The sequence below is a fragment of the Hemitrygon akajei genome, chromosome 17 (genome assembly GCF_048418815.1).
Source record: "Hemitrygon akajei chromosome 17, sHemAka1.3, whole genome shotgun sequence".
Taxonomy (NCBI): Eukaryota; Metazoa; Chordata; class Chondrichthyes; order Myliobatiformes; family Dasyatidae; genus Hemitrygon; species Hemitrygon akajei.
The window spans coordinates 691,462-717,499 of NC_133140.1; the positions used below are offsets into that span (position 1 = coordinate 691,462).

Genomic DNA, 26,038 nt, shown 5'->3' on the forward strand with positions numbered 1-26,038 from the left:
AAATGATAAGAGGCATTAATTGAGTGGATAACCAGAGACTTTTCCCCAACATGGAAATGGTTAATATAAGGGTGCATAACATTAAAGTGATTGGAGAAACTGTGGGGGCGGGGGGGGGGAGATCAGTACTGAGTTCTTCACACACAGAATGGTGGGAGCCTGGAATTCACTGCCAGGAGTAGTGGTGATTGCAGATACAGAATGTGCATTTAAGAAATTGTTAGATAGTTACATGGATAATAGAAAAACATAGGCTTTGTGGGAAGGAAGGGTGAGATCGATCTTATCAAATTTGGGAAATAGAATCAAACTCAGGAATATCAAATCAAACCCAGGAACATAGGATCAAACGCGGAATCATTGAATAAACTTCGGGAACAGAATTAAGCTCAGATCCATGGAATCAAGCTTGGATGCATGGAATCAAACACGGAAACAGAGAATCAAATTCAGGCATATAGAATAAAATTTGGGAGCAGACGATCAAACTTGGGAACATAGAGTCAAACTGAAAGACATTGCATCAAACTCGGGAACAGAATCAAACTTGGGAACATAGAGTCAAACTCGGGAACATTGAATTAAACTCAGGAACATAAAATCAAACAGAGAGACAGAATCAAACAGAGAGACAGAATCAAACTGAGAGACAGAATCTCCAGAGGTGATGGTGTGTGAGACAGTGATGGTGATGGTGTGAGAGACAGTGGCCTGGTGTTTTCTTAGTGTGGTCCTGTTTGAGGGGTAAGTAAGAGGAGGTGTCTGAGAGTTGGCACTGGGCCTCAACAAGGTAGAGGTCAGTTTGCCAGACTACTACAGCACCTCCCTTATCTGTGGGTTTGATGGTGATGGTGCAGGAAGATGGAGAGCAGAGTGTTTGGAAGGAGTGAGGTTGAAATCTGGGTGCATGACATCCTGGTTCAAGAGGGAAAGCGACCAGAAGTCATGATACATGTTGGGACCAACGACATAGGCAGGAAGAGGGATGAGGTCCTGAAGTGTGAGTTTCGGGAACTAGGCAGAAGGACGAAGGACAGGACCTCAAGGGTGGCGTTCTCAGGATTGCTGCCAGTACTACGTGATAGTGATGGTAAGAATTGGAGGAGATGGCAGTTGAATGCGTGGCTGAGGAGTTGGTGCAGGGGGCAGGGTTTTAGATTTTTGGACCATTGGGATCTCTTCTGGGGAAGGTGGGACCTGTACAGATTGGATGGGTTGCATCTGAACTCGAGGGGGAGCAATATCCTTGCTGGTAGGTTTGCTAGCATGGTTCAGGAGGGTTTAAACTAATTTGCAAGGGGGATGGGACCCAGAGCGATAGCGCAGTGAAAGAAGTGCATGGAGTAAAGTCAAATCTAACATATAGAGAGGCTTTGAGGAAAGAGAAGCAGAATAAAGGGTGTAAAGGTAGTAAAGTAGAAGGGCTAACGTGCATGTACTTCAATGCAAGAAGCATCAGGAACAAAGGTGATGAGCTGAGAACTTGGATACATACATGGAATTATGATGTAGTGGCCATTACAGAGACTTGGCTGGCACCAGGGCAGGAATGGATTCTCAATATTCCTGGATTTCAGTGCTTTAAAAGGGATTGAGAAGGGGAAAAAGGGGAGGAGGAATGGCATTACTGGTCAGGGATACTATTACACCTACAGAAAGGGTGGGTAATGTAGCAGGATCCTCTTTTGAGTCAGTATGGGTGGAAGTCAGGAACAGGAAGGGAGCAGTTACTTTACTGGGGGTATTCTATAGACACCCTGGTAGCAGCAGAAATACTGAGGAGCAGATTGGGAGGCAGATTTTGGAAAGGTCCAAAAATAACAGGGTTGTTATCATGGGTGACTTTAACTTCCTTAATATTGATTTGCACTTGATTAGTTCCAAGGGTTTAGACGGGGCAGAGTTTGTTAAGTGTGTCCAGGACGGATTCCTGTCACAGTATGTTGACAGGCCGACTAGGGGGAATGCCATACTAGATCTAGTATTAGGTAACGAACCGGGTCAGGTCACAGATCTGTCAGTGGGTGAGCATCTGGGGGACAGTGATCACCACTCCCTGGCCTTTAGCATTATCATGGAAAAGGATAGAATCAGAGAGGACAGGAAAATTTTTAATTGGGGAAGGGCAAATTATGAGGCTATAAGGCTAGAACTTCGAGTGTGAATTGGGATGATGTTTTTGCAGGGAAGTGTACTATGGACATGTGGTTGATGTTGAAGGATCTCTTGCAGGATGTTAGGGATAAATTTGTCCCGGTGAGGAAGATAAAGAATGGTAGGGTGATGGAACCATGGGTGACAAGTGAAGTGGAAAATCTAGTCTGGTGGAAGAAGGCAGCATACATGAGGTTTAGGAAGCAAGGATCAGATGGGTCTATTGAGGAATATAGGGTAGCAAGAAAGGAGCTTAGGAAGGGGCTGAGAAGAGCAAGAAGGGGGCATGAGAAGGTCTTGGCAAGTAGGGTAAAGGAAAACCTTAAGGCATTCTTCAATTATGTGAAGAACAAAAGGATGACAGGAGTAAAGGTAGGACCGATTAGAGATAAAAGTGGGAAGATGTGCCTGGAGGCTGTGGAAGTGAGTGAGGTCCTCAATGAATACTTCTCTTCGGTATTCACCACTGAGAGGGAACTTGATGATGGTGATGATAATATGAGTGAGGTTGATGTTCTGGAGCATGTTGATATTAAGGGAGAGGAGGTGTTGGAGTTGTTAAAATACATTAGGACAGATAAGTCCTCGGGGCCTGACGGAATATTCCCCAGGCTGCTCCACGAGGCAAGGGAAGAGATTGCTGAACCTCTGGCTAGGATCTTTATGTCCTCGTTGTCCACGGGAATGGTACCGGAGGATTGGAGGGAGGTGAATGTTGTCTCCTTGTTCAAAAAAGGTAGTAGGGATAGTCCAGGTAATTATAGACCAGTGAGCCTTACGTCTGTGGTGGGAAAGCTGTTGGAAAAGATTCTTAGAGATAGGATCTGTGGGCATTTAGAGAATCATGGTCTGATCAGGGACAGTCAGCATGGCTTTGTGAAAGGCAGATCGTGCCTAACAATCCTGATAGAGTTCTTTGAGGAGGTGACCAGGCATATAGATGAGGATAGTGCAGTGGATGTGATCTACATGGATTTTAGTAAGGCATTTAACAAGGTTCCACATGGTATGCTTATTCAGAAAGTCAGAAGGCATGGGATCCAGGGAAGTTTGGCCAGGTGGATTCAGAATTGGCTTGCCTGCAGAAAGCAGAGGGTTGTGGTGGAGGGAGTAAATTCGGATTGGAGGGTTGTGACTAGTGGTGTCCCACAAGGATCTGTTCTGGGACCTCTACTTTTCATGATTTTTATTAACGATGTGGATGTGGGGGTAGAAGAGTGGGTTGGCAAGTTTGCAGATGACATGAAGGGTGGTGGTGTTGTAGATAGTGTAGAGGATTGTCGAAGATAGCAGAGAGACATTGATAGGATGCAGAAGTGGGCTGAGAATTGGCAGATGGAGTTCAATCCGGAGAAGTGTGAGGTGGTACACTTTGGAAGGACAAACTCCAAGGCAGAGTACAAAGTAAATGGCAGGATACTTGGTAGTGTAGAGGAGCAGAGGGATCTGGGGGGTACATGTCCACAGATCCCTGAAAGTTGCCTCACAGGTAGATAGGGTAGTTAAGAAAGCTTATGGGGTGTTAGCTTTCATAAGTTGAGGGATAGAGTTTAAGAGACACGATGTAATGATGCAGCTCAATAAAACTCTGGTTAGGCCACACTTGGATTACTGTGTCCAGTTCTGGTTGCCTCAGTATAGGAAGGATGTAGAAGCATTGGAAAGGGTACAGAGGAGATTTACCAGGATGCTGCCTGGTTTACAGAGTATTGATTATGATCAGAGATTAAGGGAGCTAGGGCTTTACTCTCTGGAGAGAAGGAGGATGAGAGGAGACATGATAGAGGTGTACAGGTTATTAAGAGGAATAGACTGAGTGGACAGCCAGTGCCTCTTCCCCAGGGCACCACTGCTCAGTACAAGAGGACATGGCTTTAAGGAAAGGGGAGGGAGGTTCAAGGGGGATATTAGAGGAAGGTTTTTCACTCAAAGTGTGGTTGGTGTGTGGAATGCACTGCCTGAGTCAGTGGTGGAGGCAGACACACTAGTGAAGTTTAAGAGACTACTAGACAGGTATATGGAGGAATTTAAGGTGGGAGGTTATATGTGAGGCAGAGTTTGAGGGTCGGCACAACATTGTGGGCCGAAGGGCCTGTAATGTGCTGTACTATTCTATGTTCTGTGAAATAGGAGAGAGGAATGTCTAGATGGTTAATGTCCCGTTAGCAGTTGGCAATGAAAAAGTCCAGAGCAGGCAGAAGACCAGGGTGGGAAGAGGAGGAGGGTTGAAGATGGGAGAAGAGGTCATTGGTGTGGGTTGGGGAGCCCTTGCCAAAGAAGTAGGCTTGGAGATGGAGACTGAAAGAAGAGCTTAGTGTCATGGTGGGTGCAGTAATAACTGAAGTGTGGGCGCAGGGGAACAAAGGTGAGGTCCTTACTGAGGACAGAATATTCTGTCTCAGAGAGGGGAAGGGTGGAGGGAATGGTGAAAATTTGGCATGGATGTGAGCTGGTATCAGGGCAGGGGAAGGGGGATGGTAGTGTCTGAGGAGAGGGGAGGTTTGTAGTGTTCAGGAATGGTGGGGTGAGAGGAAGATGGAGTCTCTGAGGACCCAGGAGCTGGTAGTGGGACCTGAGAGAGACAGGATTGTGGAGTGGTGGTGGGGAAGGGGAGATGGGGGCTCCAGCTGCAGCGCATGAAGACCCAGCTTGAGTCAGAGTTAGAGGTTGTGCAGTCAGCACTTTGGTGATATCCGAGGTTGTTGGAACCTGTATTGATGGCGGCAGTCAGCATTTGTTGTGTGTTGCTTGGATTTCCAGCATCTGCAGGTTTTCTCTTGTTTGTGTTGCCAATGCAAACTGACAGGGTCTGCAAGTGAGGATATTGAGGATCTAGTTGCACAAGGAGGTATTGAGACTTAGGTCTTGAAGCTTATTGATTAGTTTTGATATATCGAATGCTGAGCTGTAGTCAATGAAGAGCATCCTGATATATGCATCTTCACTGTCTAGATATTCCAGTGTTAAGTGAAGAGTGACATCTACTGTTGACCTGTTATGTTGGTAGGCAAATTGGAGTGCTTTGGGGGTGTTTTGGGATCTCTGGTGCTGCAGGTGACATGTCAATGATAACTGGGCAGAGATTTCTTCAGACAATCAGCTCTGTGTATTGAGAAGCCCTTGAGTCCTACTAACATATCTGGCATGTCCAGAGTGAGCCATGTCTCCGTGAAACACAGAACGTAGCATTTCTTCATTTCCTTCTGATACAACAATATTGCTCTTAGGTTCTCAATCTTGTTCTCCGGCAACTGTACACTTGCTAACGAGATGTTGGGTAAAGGAAGTTCCATTCCTGGCATTTCAGTTAGGCTTTGAGTACTTCCCTCCTTCCTCTCTTTCAGCTATGGTGATATACCTTCAAATGATTGTGAAATTGCCAGTTTGTTATGACTGTTCAAAAATACATTACATGAAGGGAAATTACGTGCTACAGGTTGCAGTGAGGGTAGTTCAGGAGTATATTTAGAAGTTTTATAAGCTGCCTGCAGCACGTTGCTGGGTTTCACCAGTGCCATCTTCCTATGTCATTGGAATAACACTACATGAAAGCTGCCACGTGGATTTAACAGAGTGAACCCTGCTCTGAGGATCGTCCAAGGTGATGGAAACCAAGCTATTTTGCATGGATCTACATCTAGATGACAGTAGATAAGAATGCTGAGATGGACTGTACCATGCATTCACTCCATTCTCACTGAGAGAGTTGGATGCTGAGTATTTACACTTTTGCTTCTGGTGTGCAAAGTGTCCTACTCACCATCACATACCATCTCTCTGAGCCCTCCCTCTATCCTCTCTTCTTTCAACTCTCGCCTCTACACACCTATCCCACCTTATTCAGGTGCACCACTCGTATCTTCCAACACCGCTGATAGAAGCCTTTGGCATGAATATTTCTCAGGTATCAATCTCATTAGTCCCATTGCCCCTTTTCTTATTTCCCTGTAGTCTACAATTATTCTTTTAAATGCACTTCAATATCCCTTTCTTATTAGTCCTTTCTGCGGGATACATTACAGTGGCCAATAATGTGAATGAACGGAAGCAAGTTCTCAGGGAGAACATGCAAACTCCATTTTCCATGTCCGGAACCAGACCTGGTTCACTGAAGTTCTGAGATACAGTGCCCTTTCCGCCATTTGCTAATTTTCCTTGATTTAACTTTGCTTACTGTTACATTAAAGACCATTCAGCTATCTGTCTTTGAAATTTATAAAGACATGACTGGAAAGCCAGAGGCAGAGATAGATGGAAATTACATCAGTGCAGTGTTAAGCAATATTTTGGGAAGAGTTCGTGCCTTTCATTCATGCTGTACAACCATTTCAGCTCAACAATTTCTTGTACCTTGGCATTTTTTTAAGTGCATTCAGCTTATCTGGATGATATCAGCAGTGATGCAAAATCCAGTGGTTTGTCTTCGGAACGTAGAACACTAGCTTAGTGCAGGTCCTTCATCCCACCATGTTGTGTGGACCTTTTAACCTACTGTAAAATCAATCCAGCATTCCCTTCTATGTATCCGTCCATTTCTCAATCATCCACGTGCCAATCTAGGAGTCCCTTAAATGCCCATAATGTATCTGTTTACATTATGCACTATCCTTGGCAAGCAATTCCACGCACTTACGACTGTGTAAAAAGCTTACATATGACATCCCACCCATTAATTTTCAGCCACAATGATTCAGATATCTAGTGTATGTGTTTATTCACTGGAGAATCAGCTGTTATTAATGCTGAAGGCTTCATAGCAGAGTTATTTAAAGGATCAGATACATTTCCCCTGCACTCAGATAAAGTGTTGCAATCTTGAGTAATCAGCGAAGAGGATATTTTATCACCAATCCGCACAGACTGGTCTTCCGGTTAGGAAGTCGAGGATCCAGTTACAGAGGGAGGTACAGAGGCCCAGGTTCTGCAACTTCTCAATTAGAATTGTGGGAATGATGTTATTAAATGCTGAGCTATAGTCGATGAGCAGCATCCTGACGTAGGTGTTTGTATTGTCCAGGTGGTCTAAAGCTGTGTGAAGAGCCATGGAAATTGTTTGTACATTTGCCGTTGACCTGTAGTGGTGATAGGCAAATTGTAATGGGTCCAGGTCCTTGCTGAGGCAGGAGTTCAGTCTAGTCATGACCAACCTCTCAAAGCATTTCATCACTGTCAATGTGAGTGCTACCGGGCGATAGTTGTTAAGGCAGCCCACACTATTCTTCTCTGGCACTGGTATAATGGTTGCCTTTTTAAAGCAGGTGGGAACTTCTGCCCGTAGCAGTGAGAGGTTGTAAATGCACCAGAGAACCAGCACAAATGTACTTCCAAGCTGTTATCCTATTCTCTTTATTACTTTCTTGGGTCCTCAGCTCCCAGTGGAGCAGAGGTCATGGACGATATCCTGTCTACATCATCCTTTGAAGTAGATAGTATGGTTGGAGTTCATCAATGCTTCTACAATCCATTGCATCCATTACACAGGGGATTGTCCTATACAGTTTCACCAGTACCCTATTGGCCAGTCTTACCCATTTCCACCTCTCACAACGGGGACATAAGGTTGGATTCTTTAAACTACTGTCATAAAATAAATTGGATTTTGCAATTTGCATGATGAAGAAAATGCAAAGGCACTTTACAAATAATGAAGTGTAATCACAAACAATCTGCTGGAGGATCTCTGATGCAGGTCTTGGTGTAAGGTTTTGACTTGAAATATCAAAGTTCCTTACTCCGCTGCAGATGCTCCTCAACCCACTCAGTTTCTCCAACAGATTGTGTGTTGCTGAAACTTCAAGAATCTGAGGTCTCTAGTGTCTCCAATGAAGTGCAGTTCGTGTTTTCAATTTAAAAAATCCAATTACTGCACCATGAAGTTCCTGAGCAGCATGTCCTATCTTGTTAATGCAAAACACAGTGAAATAAAGTGAAAGTGTGTCTGTTTTTTAAAAAAAAAAATCACTTTAAATTTTCATTATGTTCCATTTCAGGAGAGGACATCTTTGTCAATTTATATGGAGCTGCAGAGGATGTAAATGTAAGACTAGACAAAAGCTCAGTAATGATCGAGAAGACCTACATAACATTGGCCAACCAGAGAGTGGTATCCATTTGTAACAGAAGCAACATAATAGTACACTTCCAGTGGAAAGCTTTTGCAACCCCAGAGGAGGAACAGCAGCAGAAACTTAGGTAAATCAAATACTTCAAAAGGAAAAGATGCTGAGAAGCTGAAATAAAAATAGAAAATGAATAAGATATATATCACATCAAGTAGTGACAGAAACAGCATTTTTATCAATGATATTTCAAATGCAAAGGGTTGAAAATGCAATGACGGGAGAACGTGGGATGAATTGCAGATTAAATAAAAAGAGAGTGCTATTACTATTAAGTGAAGTTTGAAATAATGTTGCTGTTGTACATCACTGATCCATTTTAAAGAGTTTAATCTCTTATCCTGGCCTGGCCTTCTGTCTCTGCTGATACTGCCATTGCTGGAGATGTGAAAACTGGGCACAACTGGGGTGTACCATGCCTTGTTTTGAATGGTGAAGCATACTTGGATGGTTAAAAACATAGAAAATCTGCAGCACAATACAGGCCCTTCGGCCCACAAAGTTGTGCCGAACATGTCATTACCTTAGAAATGACTAGGCTTACCAATATCCCTCTATCTTACTAAGCTCCACGTACCTATCTAAAAGCCTCTTAAAAGACCCTATCGTATCCGCCTTCACCACCGTCACTGGCAGCCCATTCCACACACTCACCACTCTCTGAGTAAAAAACTTACCCCTGACATCTCCTCTGTACCTTCTCCCCAGCACCTTAAACCTGTGTCCTCTTGTGGCAACCATTTCAGCCCTGGGAAAAAGCCTCTGACTATCCTCATGATCAATGCCTCTCATCATCTTGTACAGCTCTATCAGGTCACCTCTCATCTTCCTTCGCTCCAAGGAGAAAAGGCCAAGTTCACTCAACCTATTCTCATAAGGTGTGCTCCCCAATCCAGGCAACATCCTTGTAAATCTCCTCTGCACCCTTTCTATGGCTTCCACATCCTTCCTGTAGTGAAGCAACCAGAACTGAGCACAGTACTCCAAGTGGGGTCTGACCAGGGTCCTATATAGCTGCAACATTACCTCTCGGCTCCTAAATTCAATTCCACAATTGATGAAGGCCAATACACTGTACGCCTTCTTAACCACAGAGTCAACCTGCGCAGCTGCTGCTCTGGGTCACCGCTGAAGCACAGAGCAAAGTAAATGTCTACTTTGGTAATCGGTTTAGGGTGTGTGGAGGCTTTTCCTAAACAATGACCCATAAAAACAGCATTATGACTGTTGCTCCTTGAGTTGTTTTATAAACATAAGAGATTACTGCTGTTGGAAGTTTTAGAATGCTTCAACATTCTTCCTTGTGCCCATCCACTTCTTTTCAGTGTATTCAACTGCCCTCTCTCAGTTGTGTTCATAATGATCATTGGCCTGTAAACAAATAATTACCTACCTGAGTGCTTATAGTATGTAAGCAAATCCGTATCTTGCCATGTCTAAGATCGGGGTCAAATATGATAAAACTTTATTTCTCATGAAGGTATTCTGCAAGGCTAAACATCTCATTTTCTCCCACAATCTCCCCTTAGAGATTTTATTAAATTCCTCGGTGGTGTTTTCTCAATATGCAATTAGCATTGTTTGCTTTGATATTTTGCTCCCTCAGCTTTACCCTATATCTTGCAATATTGCTATGGTATTCAGCCATTCCAATGTTTTCGTTCACATAAACTCACCATTCCAATGAAACCGTCATCAAAACAGTCTTTTGCTATCTTAAGAAAGAACGCCTGAACTGTGACGATGCATTATAGCTGGGGGTATGATTAAGGTCAGATGAATAACATTCATTAAATAGTTAAATCTGCTTGTTTTATCTGCTTTCCAAATCTTTTTTAATTCTCCAAATCTAAGAGTATTAGAGAAGTACCCATGCTGCCCAAATGAGGCAAGCACAAGGAGTTTAGGAACAAGGTCACTTTAAGTAGATTTAGAAGGGCCAACAAAATCAAATTACTGCGATCATTGAGATGTAGTTAAAAGCATGTAGCAAATAAGAAGATTGAGGGGTTGACCGAAAAATTAAATCCTGTGCAACACACACAAAATGCTGGAGGAGCTGTGCAGGACAAGCAGCATCTATGGACATGAATAAATACAGGCAGTCTACGCGTTACAAATGGGTTCCGTTCCTGAGTTCGCCTTTAAGTTGGATTTGCGCTCGGGAGCTGTCTGTCACTGGATTGAACTCGGAAACCTCCATTCTCGAGCCTGGCGCTGATCTCACTGCACCACCAGCCGATCAGAAAAGGTGGGAGGGGAGGGCTCAGGGTGAATCTTGCTAAGAAAGATTTAAGCCAAATACAAAGTTGCACACTCAACACAGTGTCAACAACAACGACTTAAAATGGTGGAAGGCATTGCGATCCAATGTAAAATGGCGGATGGCGTTCTCCTTCCTCGGTTCGTAAGCACGAGTTGTTTAATAGAAACATAGAAAATAGGTGCAGGTGTAGGCCATTCGGCCCTTCGAGCCTGCACCACCATTCAGTATGATCATGGCTGATCATCCAACTCAAAACCCTGTACCTGCATTCTCTCCATACCCCCTGATCCCTTTAGCCACAAGGGCCATATCTAACTTCCTCTTAAATATAGCCAATGAATCGGCCTCATCTGTTTCCTGTGGCAGAGAATTCCACAGATTCACCACTCTCTGTGTGAAGAAGTTTTTCCTCATCTTGGTCCTAAAAGGCTTCCCCTTTATCCTTAAACTGTGACCCCTCATTCTGGACTTCCCCAACATCGGAAACAATCTTCCTGCATCTAGCCTGTCCAATCCCTTTAGAATTTTATAAGTTTCAATAAGATCCCCCCTCAATCTTCTAAATTCCAATGAGTATAAGCCTAGTCGATCCAGTCTTTCTTCATATGGAAGTCCTGCCATCCCAGCAATCAATCTGGAGAACCTTCTCTGTACTCCCTCTATGGCAAGAATGTCTTTCCTCAGATTAGGGGACCAAAACTGCACACAATACTCTAGGTGTGGTCTCACCAAGGCCTTGTACAACTGCAGTAGAACCCCCCTGCTCCTGTACTCGAATCCTTTTGCTATGAATGCCAACATACCATTTGACTTTTTCACCGCCTGCTGTACCTGCATGCCCACTTCCAATGACTGGTGTACAATGACACCCAGGTCTCCTTGCACCTCCCCTTTTCCTAATCGGCCACCGTTCAGATAATAATCTGTTTTCCTGTTCTTGCAACCAAAGTGGATAATCTCACATTTATCCATATTAAATTGCATCTGCCATGAATTTACCCACTCACCTAACCTATCCAAGTAAGCCTGCATCCTCTTAGCATCCTCCTCACAGCTAACACTGCCGCCCAGCTTCGTGTCATCCGCAAACTTGGAGATGCTGCATTTAATTCCCTCGTCTAAATCATTAATATATATTGTAAACAACTGGGGTCCCAGCACTGAGCCTTGCAGTACCCCACTAGTCACTGCCTGCCATTCTGAAAAGGTCCCGTTTACTCCCACTCTTTGCTTCCTGTCTGTCAACCAATTCTGTATCCACGTCAATACCCACAATACCATGTGCTTTAAGTTTGCACACTAATCTCCTATGTGGGACCTTGTCAAAAGCCTTTTGAAAATCCAAATATACCACATTCACAGGCTCTCCCCTATCCACTCTACTAGTTACATCTTCAAAAAATTCTATAAGATTCGTCAGACATGATTTTCCTTTCACAAATCCATGCTGACTTTGTCCGATGATTTCACCTCTTTCCAAATGTGCTGTTATCACATCTTTGATAACCGACTCTAGCATTTTCCCCACCACCGATGTCAGACTAACCGGTCTATAATTCCCCGGTTTCTCTCACCCTCCTTTTTTAAAAAGTGGGGTTACATTCGCCACCCTCCAATCCTCAGGAACTAATCCAGAATCTAAGGAGTTTTGAAAAATTATCACTAATGCATCCACTATTTCTTGGGCTACTTCCTTAAGCACTCTGGGATGCAGACCATCTGGCCCTGGGGATTTATCTGCCTTTAATCCCTTCAATTTACCTAACACCACTTCCCTACTAACATGTATTTCACTCAGTTCCTCCATCTCACTAGACCCTCGGTCCCTTACTATTTCCGGAAGATTATTTATGTCCTCCTTAGTGAAGACAGAACCAAAGTAGTTATTCAATTGGTCTGCCATGTCTATGTTCCCTATGATCAATTCACCTGTTTCTGACTGTAAAGGACCTACATTTGTCTTGACCAATCTTTTTCTTTTCACGTATCTATAAAAGCTTTTACAGTCAGTTTTTATGTTCCCTGCCAGCTTTCTCTCATAATCTTTTTTTCCTTTCCTAATTAAGCCCTTTGTCCTCCTCTGCTGGTCTCTGAATTTCTCCCAGTCCTCAAGAGTGCTGCTTTTTCTGGCTAATTTGTATGTTTCTTCTTTGGACTTGATACTATCCCTAATTTCCCTTGTCAGCCACGGGTGTACTACCTTCCCTGGTTTATTCTTTTGCCAAACTGGGATGAACAATTGTTGTAGTTCATCCATGCGATCTTTAAATGCTTGCCATTGCATATCCACCGTCAACCCTTTAAGTATCATTTGCCAGTCTATCTTAGCTAATTCACGTCTCATACCTTCTTGTTTCTGAATTTAACTATGTCACTCTCCATCTTAATGAAGAATTCCACCATATTATGGTCACTCTTACCCAAGGGGCCTTGCATGACAAGATTGTTAACTAACCCTTCCTCATTGCTCAATACCCAGTCGAGAATGGCCTGCTCTCTAGTTGGTTCCTCGACATGTTGGTTCAGAAAACCACCCTGCATACATTCCAAGAAATCTTCTTCCTCAGCACCCTTACCAATTTGGTTCACCCAATCTATATGTAGATTGAAGTCACCCATTATAACTACTGTTCCTTTATTGTACGCATTTCTAATTTCTTGTTTAATGCCATCCCCAACCTGACTACTACTGTTAGGTGGCCTGTACACAACTCCCACCAGCATTTTCTGCCCCTTAGTGTTATGCAGCTCTATCTATATCAATTCCACATCCTCCAGGCTAATGTCCTTCCTTTCTATTGCATTAATCTTCTCTCTAACCAGCAACGCTACCCCACCTCCTTTTCTTTCCTGTCTATCCCTCCTGAATATTGAATATCCCTGGATGTTGAGCTCCCATCCTTGGTCACCCTGGAGCCATGTCTCTGTGATCCCAACTATATCATATTCATTAATAACTATCTGCACATTCAGTTCATCAACCTTGTTATGAATGCTCCTCGCATTGACACACAAAGCCTTCAGGCTTGTTTTTACAACACTCTTAGCCCTTATACAGTTATGTTGAAAAGTGGCTCTTTTTGCTTTTTGCCCTGGATTTGTCTGCCTGCCACTTTTACTTTTCACCTTGCTGCTTTTTGCTTCTACGTTCATTTTACACCCCTCTGTCTCTCTGCACTTGTTCCCATCCCCCTGCCACATTAGTTTAAAGCCTCCTGAACAGCAGTAGCAAACGCTCCCCCTAGGACATTGGTTCCAGTCCAGCCCAGGTGCAGACCATCCTGTTTATACTGGTCCCACCTCCCCCAGAACTGGTTCCAATGCCCCAGAAATTTGAATCCCTCCCCCTTGCACCATTTTTCAAGCCACGTATTCATCTGAAATATCCTCCTATTTCTACTCTGACTAGCACGTGGCACTGGTAGTAATCCAGAGATTATTACCTTAGTGGTCCTACTTTTTAGTTTATCTCCTAACTCCTTAAATTCACCTTGTAGGACCTCATCCTGGTTTTTACCTGTATCGTTGGTACCTATGTGCACCACGACCACTGGCTGTTCACCCTCCCATTCCAGAATGTCCTTCTGAGGTAAGAAGGACGCTGCAGCCGCTCAGAGACATCCTTGACCCTTGCACCAGGGAAGCAACATTCCATTCTGGAGTCTTGTTTGTGGCCGCAGAAATGCCTATCTATTCCCCTTACTACGAATCCCCTATCACTATAGCTCTCCCACTCCTTTTCCTTCCCTCCTGTGCCGCAGAGCCGCCCATGGTGCCATGAACTGGGCTGCTGCTGCCTTCCCCTGATGAGGCATCTCCCCCAACAGTATCCAAAACAGTATATCTGTTTAGGAGGGAGATGACCTCAGGGGACTCCTGCACTACCTGCCTACTGCTACACTGTCTAGTGGCCACCCCTTCCCTTTCTGCCTGTGTAGCCTTTACCTGCGGTGTGGCCAACTCACTGAACGTGCTATTCACGACTTTCTCAGCATCGCGGATGCTCCAGTATGAATCCAATCGCAGCTCCAGACGCTCAATGCGGTCTGCCAGAAGCTGCAGCTGGACACACTTCCTGCACACATCATCGTCAGGAACACAGGAAGTATCCCCGATTTCCCACATGCTGCAGGATGAACAAACCACAGGGCTGATCTCAGCTGACATGACCTACCCAATATGTTGTCTCAACTTTTGAAACATTCTCCTTACCCGGAACTTATCCGGCCTTACCTCACTTGGAGTGAAGCTCGTCCTCAGCCTCTGCTCGCCGAAGCCTCTCGAGGCACAGCCTTCCTACTCTGTCCCCCTCTACTCCGTCGCCCGCTCCGTCTACTGTTCTCTTTAAATACTCCGGTTGCCTCACAGTCTGACTTACATGTGCTTGCGCAGTCGTGCCCCCATTAAACCGCTGAAGAAAATGACCGACTTCCACAAACTGTTCTCTTTAAATACTCCTGTTGCCTCATGGTCCGACTTACATGCGGTTGCGCAGTTGTGCCCCCATTAAACTGCCGAAGAAAAGTTTGTAAGTCAAACGTTTGTAACTCAGGGACCACCTGTAGTTGACACTTGAGGATAAGACCCTTCTTCAGGACTGAGAAGGAAAGGGGAAGATGCCTGCATTAAAAGGGAATGGGGTTAGCTGGAAGGTGATAGGTGAAGCCAGGTAGGTGGGAAAGGTCAACAGCTCAAGGAGAAGTATCAGATAGGAGAAAGGGAAGGGAGAGTCGGCCCATAGGGAATAGGCAGGTCAGAAGAGGTAAAAGGTTAGAGTGGGGAATGGGGTGGGGTGTTGTTTGAAATTTATTTACTGGAAAGAGAAATCGATATTCATGCCATCAGGTTGAAGGCTTCAGAGTTGTTGGGAACAGATGTGGTAGAGGCAAAGAAACTGAGAAAAGGGAATAGCATTTTTATAAGGCATAGTGTGGGAAGAGGTATAGAGAAGATAATCGTGGGAATCTGGTTTGTAAAAGATGCCAGTTGACAGTTTGTCAGAGAGATGGAGGAAAGGGAGGGAGGTGTCAGAGATGGATCAAGTGAACTTAAGTGCAGAGTGGAAGTTAGAGGCAAAGTTGATAAAATTGATGAGCTCAGCATGGATGCAAGAGGCAGCACCTATGCAATCATCAATGTAGTGGAGGAAGAGTTGGGGCATATTACTGGGGAAGGCCATGAACATGGACTGTTCTACATAGCGAAGAGGCGGACAGAGCTGGGGCTCACTCGGGTGCTCATGGCTACCCCTTGAGTCTGGAGAAAGTGGGAGGAGCAGAAGGAAGTATTGTTCAGGGTGAGAGGACTTGTTCTTCCAGATGGAGGAGGGGGATTGGTTGGTTCTTTTGCCAAGAAAGAAGCAGAGAGCTTTGAGGCCCTCTTGATGGGGTTAGAAGTGTATAGGATCTGAATATCCATGGTGAAGATGAGGCAGTCAGGACCAGGAAATTGAAAGTTACTGAGGAGATCGAGGGCATAAGGAGTGTTGAGGATGTAGGTGGGAAGGGACTGAACCAAGAGGGATCGAATGAATTTGAGATATGAGAACAGGAGTTCAGTGGGGCAGGAGCAAGCAGAGATGATAGGCCTACCCAGACAGTCCAACTTGTGGATCTTCAGTAGGAAGTAGAAGTGAGCAGTGCAGGGTAAGGGAATTATGAGTTTGGTGCCAGTGGATGAAGTCAGTGATGGTGTCGGAGACAGTTTTCTGGTGATTCGGAGTGGGGTCCTCTTCAAGGGCTAGGTCTGAGAGTTGCTGCCTGGCCTCAGCATGGTAGAGGTCAGCGTGCCACATGACAATAGCACCCTGTTAGCGGCTTGATGAGAAGGTTGCGATTGATGTGGGGAGAGTGGAGGGCAGTGGATTCAGATGGGGTGAGGATGGAGGAAGAGAGGGGAGTGCTGAAGTTGAGATGGTTGATGTCTCGTCAGTAATTTGAGATGAAAAGATCCAGAGCAGGCAGTGAACCAGAGTGGGGTGTCCGAGAAGAGGAGAAGGGGTCATCGATGTGGGGTGTGGAATCCTTGCTAAAGAGGTGGGCTCAGATATGGAGGTGGCAGAAGAAGAGCTCGATGTTGTGGCTGGTGTGGAACTCACTGAGGTGCAGGTGAAGGGGGACAAAGGTGAGGCCCTAACCAAAGACAAAATGTTTTGCCTCAGAGTGGGGAAGGTCAGAGGGAATTGTGAAGACACAGCAAGGATTAGAGCTGGGATCAGAGCGGGGAGGAGAATTGATGAGAGAGGAGGGTTGGGGTGTTTAGGAAAGGTGTGATGAGAGAAAGGTGGCAGCTCCAAGGACCTAAGAGCTGATGGGCCTGAGAGACACAGGGTTGCAAAGAGATGGTGGGGGAAAGGGAGGCTGGGGATCCAGCGGTAACACGCAAAGTCTCGGCCTGAGGATGCTGGCAGTTAAAATCTAGGCTGGACCTGGAGCTAAAGGCCACACAGTTAGCAGTCTGAAAGCATCCAGGGTCATTGGAACCGGCATTGATGACAGTGGAATCTGGGTTCTGCATCCATTCAGAACTGTTGGAATCAGTGTTGATGGTAGTGGTGTCACAAGTTCAGATGTGCCTAGAGTCATCGGGACGAGGGATGGAGTCGACATGATCTGTAATCTGGGGGCATCCAGTAGAATCAAGACCCAATCAGGAGGCAGCAGGGATCACAGTCTTGGGGTGTCCAGGGCCATCAGAGTTGAAGATAGCAAGTTCTGTGGTTGAAGATGGATGATCTTCTGATCCTTGCTGGATGCAAAGAAGGTGAAGAACTGGTGGTTGATTGCATGAATCTGGTGGAGGATAAACTGATGGAGAAGTCCACAACAGGCAGAGGAGAGAGAGGCCTGGATCTGTGGCAGAGACTGAGATAGGGCCACTAGGTATCTCCACAATGTGAAAAGGACAGAACATAGATTTCAGAGGGAGAAGCTGTGAGTACCCGGGATCCTCAGTATGTCCAAACTGAGAGACCTGAAAATGGATCTGGAAGCCATGTGGCACAATGATACATGACTGTCATAGTGGGTCTGGCCAAGGCATCAGATGGCTGAAGAGATCATAGAGGAGGAACACTGAGAGAGGGTTTCACTGAACTCCCATTGAAGAGAAGATTTAAACCTCTTCAGGGTAGGCATCCCTGGAAGAAACTTTGCAGTGGTTAAATCCTGATACTTGCCTTTAGCAAGACACTGCATCCACATGGATTTCCTGAGTAGTGCAGATTAAAATGGGAGGCTACACATAGTCATAGAGTCACAGAGCAATACAGCATTGAAACAGATCCTTTAGTCCAGGTCATCCAAGCCCACTAAGTTGCATACCTGAGTTACACCTATTTGCCCACGGTTGGCCAATATGCCTCTGATCCAGGCTTTAAAGCTTTATTAAATCTTGTGTTGCAGCATCAAGATTCCATATGTGCACTGCACTTCCTAAATTCTAGATATCCTTAGCATGTGCCCATGATGCTGATCATAGTCCTGACAAAAGGCTCAGGAGCCTTAAGCAACACACACAAAATGCTGGTGGAACGCAGCAGGCCAGGCAGCATCTATAGAAAGAAGTACAGTCGACATTTCGGGTCGGGACCCTTCGTCAGAACCAGTAGTCCAGATTTCAATCCAACTGAGAATTTGTGGCTAGACTTGAAAAGGGCTGTTTACTCATGATCCCTAAACAAAATGACAGCGCTTGAGCAGGTTTGTAAAGAAGACAATATGATTGAATTCATACTGCAACTTGACAGGGAGAAGCATAAGTCACGTACATCAGTATTACAATGGAATAAAGGGAATTACCGAGGCATAAAAGTGCCCAGGTGGATTGGAGGAGGATACTGACAGGTTTGACGGCAGAGCAGAGATGACTGAAGTTTCTGGGAATAGCTCACAAGGAGCAGGATAGATATGTCCCACAGAAGAAGTTGTTCTCATATGGCCAAGTTAGGCAAGCTAGATTAAGGACTGCATAAAAGCCAAGGAAAGGTCATATAAGGTAGCAAAAGTGAGTTGGATGATTGGGAAGCTTTAAAAATCCAACAGAAGGCAAATAAAAAGCTATAACATGGGAAAAGATGTAATATGAAGGCAAACTAGCCAATAATATAAAAGAGGATACCAAAAGTTTTTTTCAGTTTTATAAGGAGTAAAGGAAGGTGAGAGTTGATATTGGACTACTGGAAAATGAAATGACATGCGTACTTAATGGATACTTTGCAGCTGTCTTCACTGTGGAAGACACTAACATTGTGCCAGAAGTCCATGAGTGTCAGGGAGCAGGAGTGAGTGCCATTGCTATTACAAAGGAAAAAGTGCCAGGCAAACTCAAAGGTCTTAAGGTCGTTAAGTCACTTGGGCCAGATGGACTCCATCCTAGAGTCTGAGAGAGGTTGCTGAAGAGATAATGGATGCATTGGTCATGATCTTTCAAGAATATCTTGATTCTGCTGTGGTCCTAAAGGACTTGAAGTTTGCAAATGTCCCTCCACGGTTTAGGAAGGGAGGAAGACAAAAGGAAGAAAATAATAGGCCAGTTAGCCTAACCTCAGTGGTTGGGAAAATGTTGGAGTCTATTATTAAGGATGAGAATTTGAGGTACTTGTTGATGAATGATAAAATAAGTCTAAGTCAGCATGGTTTCTGTCAAAGGAAATCTTGCCTGACAAATCTGTTAGAATTGTTTGAGGAATGACTAGAGATGGGGCAGTGTTGGATCTCCTGTTAGGGAATGCGATAGGTCAGCTGACAGATGTATGTGTTGGGGAGCACTTCGGCTCCAGTGATCACAATAGTATTAACTTCAATATAATTATGAAGAAGGACAGGACTGGACCTAGAGTTGAGATTTTTGATTGGAGAAAGGCTAACTTTGAGGAGATGCGAAGGGATTTAGAGAGAGTGGATTGGGTCAAGTTGTTTTATGGGAAGGATGTAATAGAGAAATGGAGGTCATTTAAGGGTGAAATTATGAGGGTACAGAATCTTTATGTTCCTGTTAGGTTGAAAGGAAAGGTTAAAGGTTTGAAAGCGCCATGGTTTTCAAGGGATATTAGAAACTTGGTTTGGAAAAAGAGGGATGTCTACAATAGATATAGGCAGCATGGAGTAAAGGAATTGCTCGAGGAATATAAAGAATGTAAAAGGAATCTTAAGAAAGAGATTAGAAAAGCTAAAAGAAGATACCAGTTTGGTTTGGCAAATAAGGTGGAAGTAAATCCGAAAGGTTTCTACAGTTATATTAAAAGCAAGAGGATAGTGAGGGATAAAATTGGTCCCTTAGAGAATCAGGGTAGTCAGCTATGTGTGGAGCCGAGGGAGATGGGAGAGATTTTGAACGATTTCTTCTCTTCGGTATTCTCTAAGGAGAAGGATATTGAATTGTGTAAGGTGTGGGAAACAAGTAAGGAAGTTATGGAACCTATGACAATTAAAGAGGTGGAAGTACTGGCACTTTTAAGAAATTTAAAAGTGGATAAATCTCCGGGTCCTGACAGGATATTCCCCAGGACCTTGAGGGAAGTTTGTGTAGAGATAGCAGGAGCTCTGATGGAGATCTTTCAGCTGTCATTAGAAACGGGGATTGTGCTGGAGGATTGGCGTATTGCTCATGTGGTTCCATTGTTAAAAAAGGGTTCTAGAAGTAAGCCTGGCAATTATAGACCTGTCAGTTTGACATCAGTGGTGGGTAAATTAATGGAAAGTATTCTTAGAGATAGTATTTATAATTATCTGGATAGACAGGATCTGATTAGGAGTAGCCAGCATGGATTTGTGCATGGAAGGTCATGTTTGACAAACCTTATTGAATTTTTTGAAGAAGTTACGAGGAATGTTGATGAGGGTAAGGCAGTGGATGTAGTCTATATGGACTTCAGCAAGGCCTTTGACAAAGTTCCACATGGAAGGTTAGTTAAGAAGGTTCAGTCGTTAGTTATTAATGCTGGAGTAATAAAATGGATTCAACAGTGGCTAGATGGGAGATGCCAGAGAGTAGTGGTGGATAATTGTTTATCGGGATGGAGGCTGGTGACTAGCGGGGTGCCTTTGGGATCTGTTTTGGGCCCAGTGTTGTTTGTAATATACATAAATGATCTGGATGATGGGGTGGTAAATTGGGTTAGTAAGTATGCCGATGATACTAAGGTAGGAGGTGTTGTGGATAATGAGGTGGGTTTTCAAAGCTTGCAGGGAGATTTATGCCGGTTAGAAGAATGGGCTGAACGTTGGCAGATGGAGTTTAATGCTGAGAAGTGTGAGGTTCTACATTTTGGCAGGAATAATCCAAATAGAACATACAGGGTAAATGGTAGGGCATTGAGGAATGCAGTGGAACAGAGAGATCTAGGAATAACAGTGCATAGTTCCCTGAAGGTGGAGTCTCATGTAGATAGGGTGGTGAAGAAGGCTTTTGGAACGCTGGCCTTTATAAATCAGAGCATTGAGTACAGAAGTTGGGATGTAATGTTAAAATTGTACAAGGCATTGGTAAGGCCAAATTTGGAATATTGTGTACAGTTCTGGTCATCGAATTATAGGAAAGATATCAATAAATTAGAGAGAGTACAGAGACGATTTACTAGGATGTTACCTGGGTTACAGCACTTAAGTTACAGAGAAAGGTTGAACAAATTAGGTCTCTATTCATTGGAGCGTAGAAGGTTGAGGGGGGATTTGATCGAGGTATTTAAAATTTTGAGAGGGATAGATAGAGTTGACGTGAATAGGCTGTTTCCATTGAGAGTAGGAGAGATTCAAACGAGAGGACATGATTTGAGAGTTAGGGGGCAAAAGTTTAAGGGAAACACGAGGGGGTATTTCTTTACTCAGAGAGTGATAGCTGTGTGGAATGAGCTTCCTGTAGAAGTAGTAGAGGCCAGTTCAGTTGTGTCATTTAAGGTAAAATTAGATAGGTATATGGACAGGAAAGGAGTGGAGGGTTATGGGCTGAGTGCGGGTAGGTGGGACTAGGTGAGATTAAGAGTTCAGCACGGACTAGGAGGGCCGAGATGGCCTGTTTTCGTGCTGTGATTGTTATATGGTTATATATTATAAGTAACAAGCAGGGTGGACAAAGGAGAGGCAGCAGATGTCATTTACTTGGATTTTCAGAAGGCATTTGACAGGCAGGAGGCAGTGAGTGGGAATAAAAGGGGCGTTTTCTGGTTAGCTGCCAATGACGAGTGGTGTTCCTCAGAGGTCAGTATTGGTGCCACTACTTTTCACATTGTTTGTCAATGATTTGGATAATGGAATTGATGACTTTGTAGTAAAGTTTGCGGAGGATACGATGATATGTGGAGGGGTAGGTAATGCTGAGGATGCAATGCAATTGTATCGGTACTTAGACAAATTGGAAGAATGGGCAAGAAAGTGGCAGATGGAATAGGGAAATACATGATAATGCATTTTGGTAAAAGCATTTAGTAGCGCGGACTCTTACCTAAATGGGGAGAAGTTTCAAACATCAGAGGTGCAGAGGGGCTTAGGAGTCCTTGTGCAAGACTTCCAGAAGGTTAATTTACAGGTTGAGTCTTCGGTAAAAAAAAAGACCAAATGCAATGTTGGCATTAATTTCAAGGTAATAGAATATAAAAGCAAGGAAATAATGCTGAGGCTTTAGAAGACACTAGTGAGGCTGCACTTGGAGTTTAGGCCCCATATCTCGAAAAGGATGTTGTCGTTGGAGAGTGTCCAGAGGAGGTTCAAAAGGATGATTCCGGGAATTAAGGGATTAACATATGATGAGAGTTTGGCAGCTTTGGGCCTGTACTCACTGGAATTTAGAAGAATGTGTAGGGCTCTCATTGAAACCCACCGAATGTTAGAAGGACTAGATAGGGTGTATGTGGAGAGGATGCTTCTGATGGCGGGTTTCCAAAATTAGATGGCACAGCCTCTGAATTGAGGGGTGACCTTTTAGAACAGAGGTAAGGAGGATTTTTTTTAGCCAGACTGTAGTGAATCTGTGGAATGTTCTGCCACAGACTGCGGTGGAGGCCAAATCTGTGGGTATACTTAAGGCGGAAGTTGACCGTTTCCTGATCGGTTTGGGCATGAAAGGATATGGAGAGAAGACAGGTGTATAGGGTTAAGTGGGATCCGGGATCAGCATGATGGAGTGGTGGAGCAGACATGATGGGCTGAATGGCCTAATTCTGCTCCTATGTCATGGTCTTATGGTCTAAGAATAGGGCAAAATTGCAGTGTCCAGATGTGCAAAGCTGTTAGACACTAATCCACATAGATTTAAGGCTTTAAGTGCTGCCAAAGGTGTATCTACAAAATACTGAATTGAAGGGGGTGAATATTTATGCAATCAATTATTTTGTGTTTTATATTTTTAATTAATTTACATCACTTTGTAGACATCTGTTTTCAGATGACACAGAAGCGTTCTGTTGATTGGTGTCAAAAAAGCCAAATTAAATCCATTGTGATTCATTGCTGTAAAACAATAAAACATGAAAACTTCCAATGTGTCGTGAATACTTTTTATACGCACTATGTATCTTTGCTCAATGATTTATGAAATTCCTTTCTTTCCTGCATTCTAACATAATAATATTTCAAAAAATGCTGCTTTTCAGTTTCCTGCTGTATTATTTACTCCCTATTCGTGCCTTATTTCCTCCTCTTTATGCTTTTTTCAACATTTTAAGTCTATTTTCTGTGGATTTCTCTGTGAAATATTAAGTCCAATATACTATAATATAAAATTTAATATTTACTAAGCAAAACTAATTTATTTGTGTGAGATTGGAAATGATGAACACATAGCTCCCCATGAGGTTGGAGATTAAATCGGTCATTCTCCTCACCACCTCTGGCATATCTTCCACCCTCCCCACATATGCTTTCCTATCATCTGCGTTATTTGTGTCTTGTTGGTCATTACTAAAGTTTGCGCTCTCCATCTGGTGAGCTGGCACACTGGAAATCCCTTGTCTCCTGCTTGGCTGCAAGTCACTACTGTCAGCTGTCTCCTTCTGTGCCTCTACTGTCTTCACATTATAAGTACATTATCTGATACTTGTGATTACATGAGGAGCATCTTGTTATTTCTCATCAAAAATGTTCTTATCTTTCTCCACTGCCAACTTCTTGTCCTTTCATCGGAGAAGTGTGCCTACCTGTCTCTGAGTATAGGTGTACTTGTGGCTAAATACCCGTCTGTCTCTGGGTATGGGTGTATTTGTGGATGTGTGATTGTCTGTCTCTGGGTATGGGTGTATTTGTGGATGTGTGATTGTCTGTCTCAGGGTATGGGTGTATTTGTGGATGTGTGCTTGTCTGTCTCTGAGTATGGGTGTATTTGTGGATCTGTGCTTGTCTGTCTCTGAGTATGGGTGTATTTGTGGATGTGTGCTTGTCTGTCTCTGGGTATGGGTGTATTTGTGGATGTGTGATTGTCTGTCTCTGGGTATGGGTGTATTTGTGGATGTGTGATTGTCTGTCTCTGGGTATGGGTGTATATGTGGATGTGTGATTGTCTGTCTCAGGGTATGGGTGTATTTGTGGATGTGTGATTGTCTGTCTCTGGGTATGGGTGTATTTGTGGATGTGTGATTGTCTGTCTCTGGGTATGGGTGTATTTGTGGATGTGTGATTGTCTGTCTCTGGGTATGGGTGTATTTGTGGATGTGTGATTGTCTGTCTCAGGGTATGGGTGTATTTGTGGATGTGTGCTTGTCTGTCTCTGAGTATGGGTGTATTTGTGGATCTGTGCTTGTCTGTCTCTGGGTATGGGTGTATTTGTGGATGTGTGATTGTCTGTCTCAGGGTATGGGTGTATTTGTGGATGTGTGCTTGTCTGTCTCTGAGTATGGGTGTATTTGTGGATCTGTGCTTGTCTGTCTCTGAGTATGGGTGTATTTGTGGATGTGTGCTTGTCTGTCTCTGGGTATGGGTGTATTTGTGGATGTGTGCTTGTCTGTCTCTGGGTATGGGTGTATTTGTGGATCTATGATTGTCTGTCTCTGGGTATGGGTGTATTTGTGGATCTGTGATTGCCTGTCTCGGAGTATGGGTGTATTTGTGGGTCTGTGCTTGCCTGTCTCTGAGTATGGGTGTATTTGTGGATCTGTGCTTGCCTGTCTCTGGGTATGGGTGTATTTGTGGATGTGTGCTTGTCTGTCTCTGGGTATGGGTGTATTTGTGGATGTGTGCTTGTCTGTCTCTGGGTATGGGTGTATTTGTGGATCTGTGCTTGTCTGTCTCTGGGTATGGGTGTATTTGTGGATGTGTGCTCGTCTGTCTCTGGGTATGGGTGTATTTGTGGATCTGTGCTTGTCTGTCTCTGGGTATGGGTGTATTTGTGGATGTGTGCTTGTCTGTCTCTGGGTATGGGTGTATTTGTGGATGTGTGCTTGTCTGTCTCTGGGTATGGGTGTATTTGTGGATCTGTGCTTGTCTGTCTCTGGGTATGGGTGTATTTGTGGATCTGTGCTTGTCTGTCTCTGGGTATGGGTGTATTTGTGGATCTGTGCTTGTCTGTCTCTGGGTATGGGTGTATTGAATGGTGTGTAGCTGCCGGTCTCTGAGTAAGGGTGTAATTGTGATGGGTGTCTGGCAGTCTCTTGATATCTTGTACACCTCTATCATGTCTCCTCTCATCCTCCTTCTCTCCAAAGTGTAAAGCCCTCGCTCCCTTAATCTCTGATCATAATCCATACTCTCTAAACCAGGCAGCATCCTGGTAAATCTCCTCTGTACCCTTTCCAATGCTTACACATCCTTCCTATACTGAGGCAACCAGAACTGGACACAGTAACCCAAGTGTGGCCTAACTAGAGTTTTATAGAGCTGCATCATTACATCGCGTCTCTTAAACTCTATCCCTCGACTTATGAAAGCTAACACCCCATAAGCTTTCTTAAATACCCTATCTACCTGTGAGGCAACTTTCAGGGATCTGTGGACATGTACCCCTGGATCTCTCTGCTCTTCCACACTACCAAGTATCCTGCCATTTACTTTGTACTCTGCCTTGGAGTTTGTCCGTCCAAAGTGTACCACCTCACACTTCTTCGGGTTGAACTCCTTCTGCCACTTCTCAGCCCACTTCTGCAACCTGTCTATGTCTCGCTGCAATCTTCGACAATCCTCTACACTATCTACAACACCACAAACCTTTGCATCATCTGCAAACTTGCCAACCCACTCTTCTACCCCCACATCCAGGTCATTAATAAAAATCACGAAAAGTAGAGGTCCCGGAACGGATCCTTGTGGGACACCACTAGTCACAGCCCTCCAATCCGAATGTACTCCCTCCACCACGACCCTCTGCCTTCTGCAGGCAAGCCAATTCTGAATCCACCTGGCCAAACTTCCCTGGATCCCATGCCTTCTGACTTTCTGGATAAGCCTACCGTGTGGAACCTTGTCAAATGCCTTACTAAAATCCATGTAGATCACATCCACTGCACTACCCTCATCTATATGCCTGGTCACTTCCTCAAAGAACTCTATCAGGCTTGTTAGACACGATCTGCCCTTCA

General features: G+C 44.3%; 1 protein-coding gene across 1 annotated transcript in view; it reads left to right on the plus strand.

Annotated features, from left to right (window-relative positions):
* Positions 1 to 26,038, plus strand: part of LOC140740942 (hydrocephalus-inducing protein-like) — a 421,292-nt gene that overhangs the window by 182,772 nt on the left and 212,482 nt on the right. Inside the window, exon 8 of the mRNA XM_073070583.1 lies at positions 8,145 to 8,346. Within this exon, the coding sequence (XP_072926684.1) occupies positions 8,145 to 8,346 (202 nt within the window). The remainder of the gene's footprint in view (positions 1 to 8,144; positions 8,347 to 26,038) is intronic.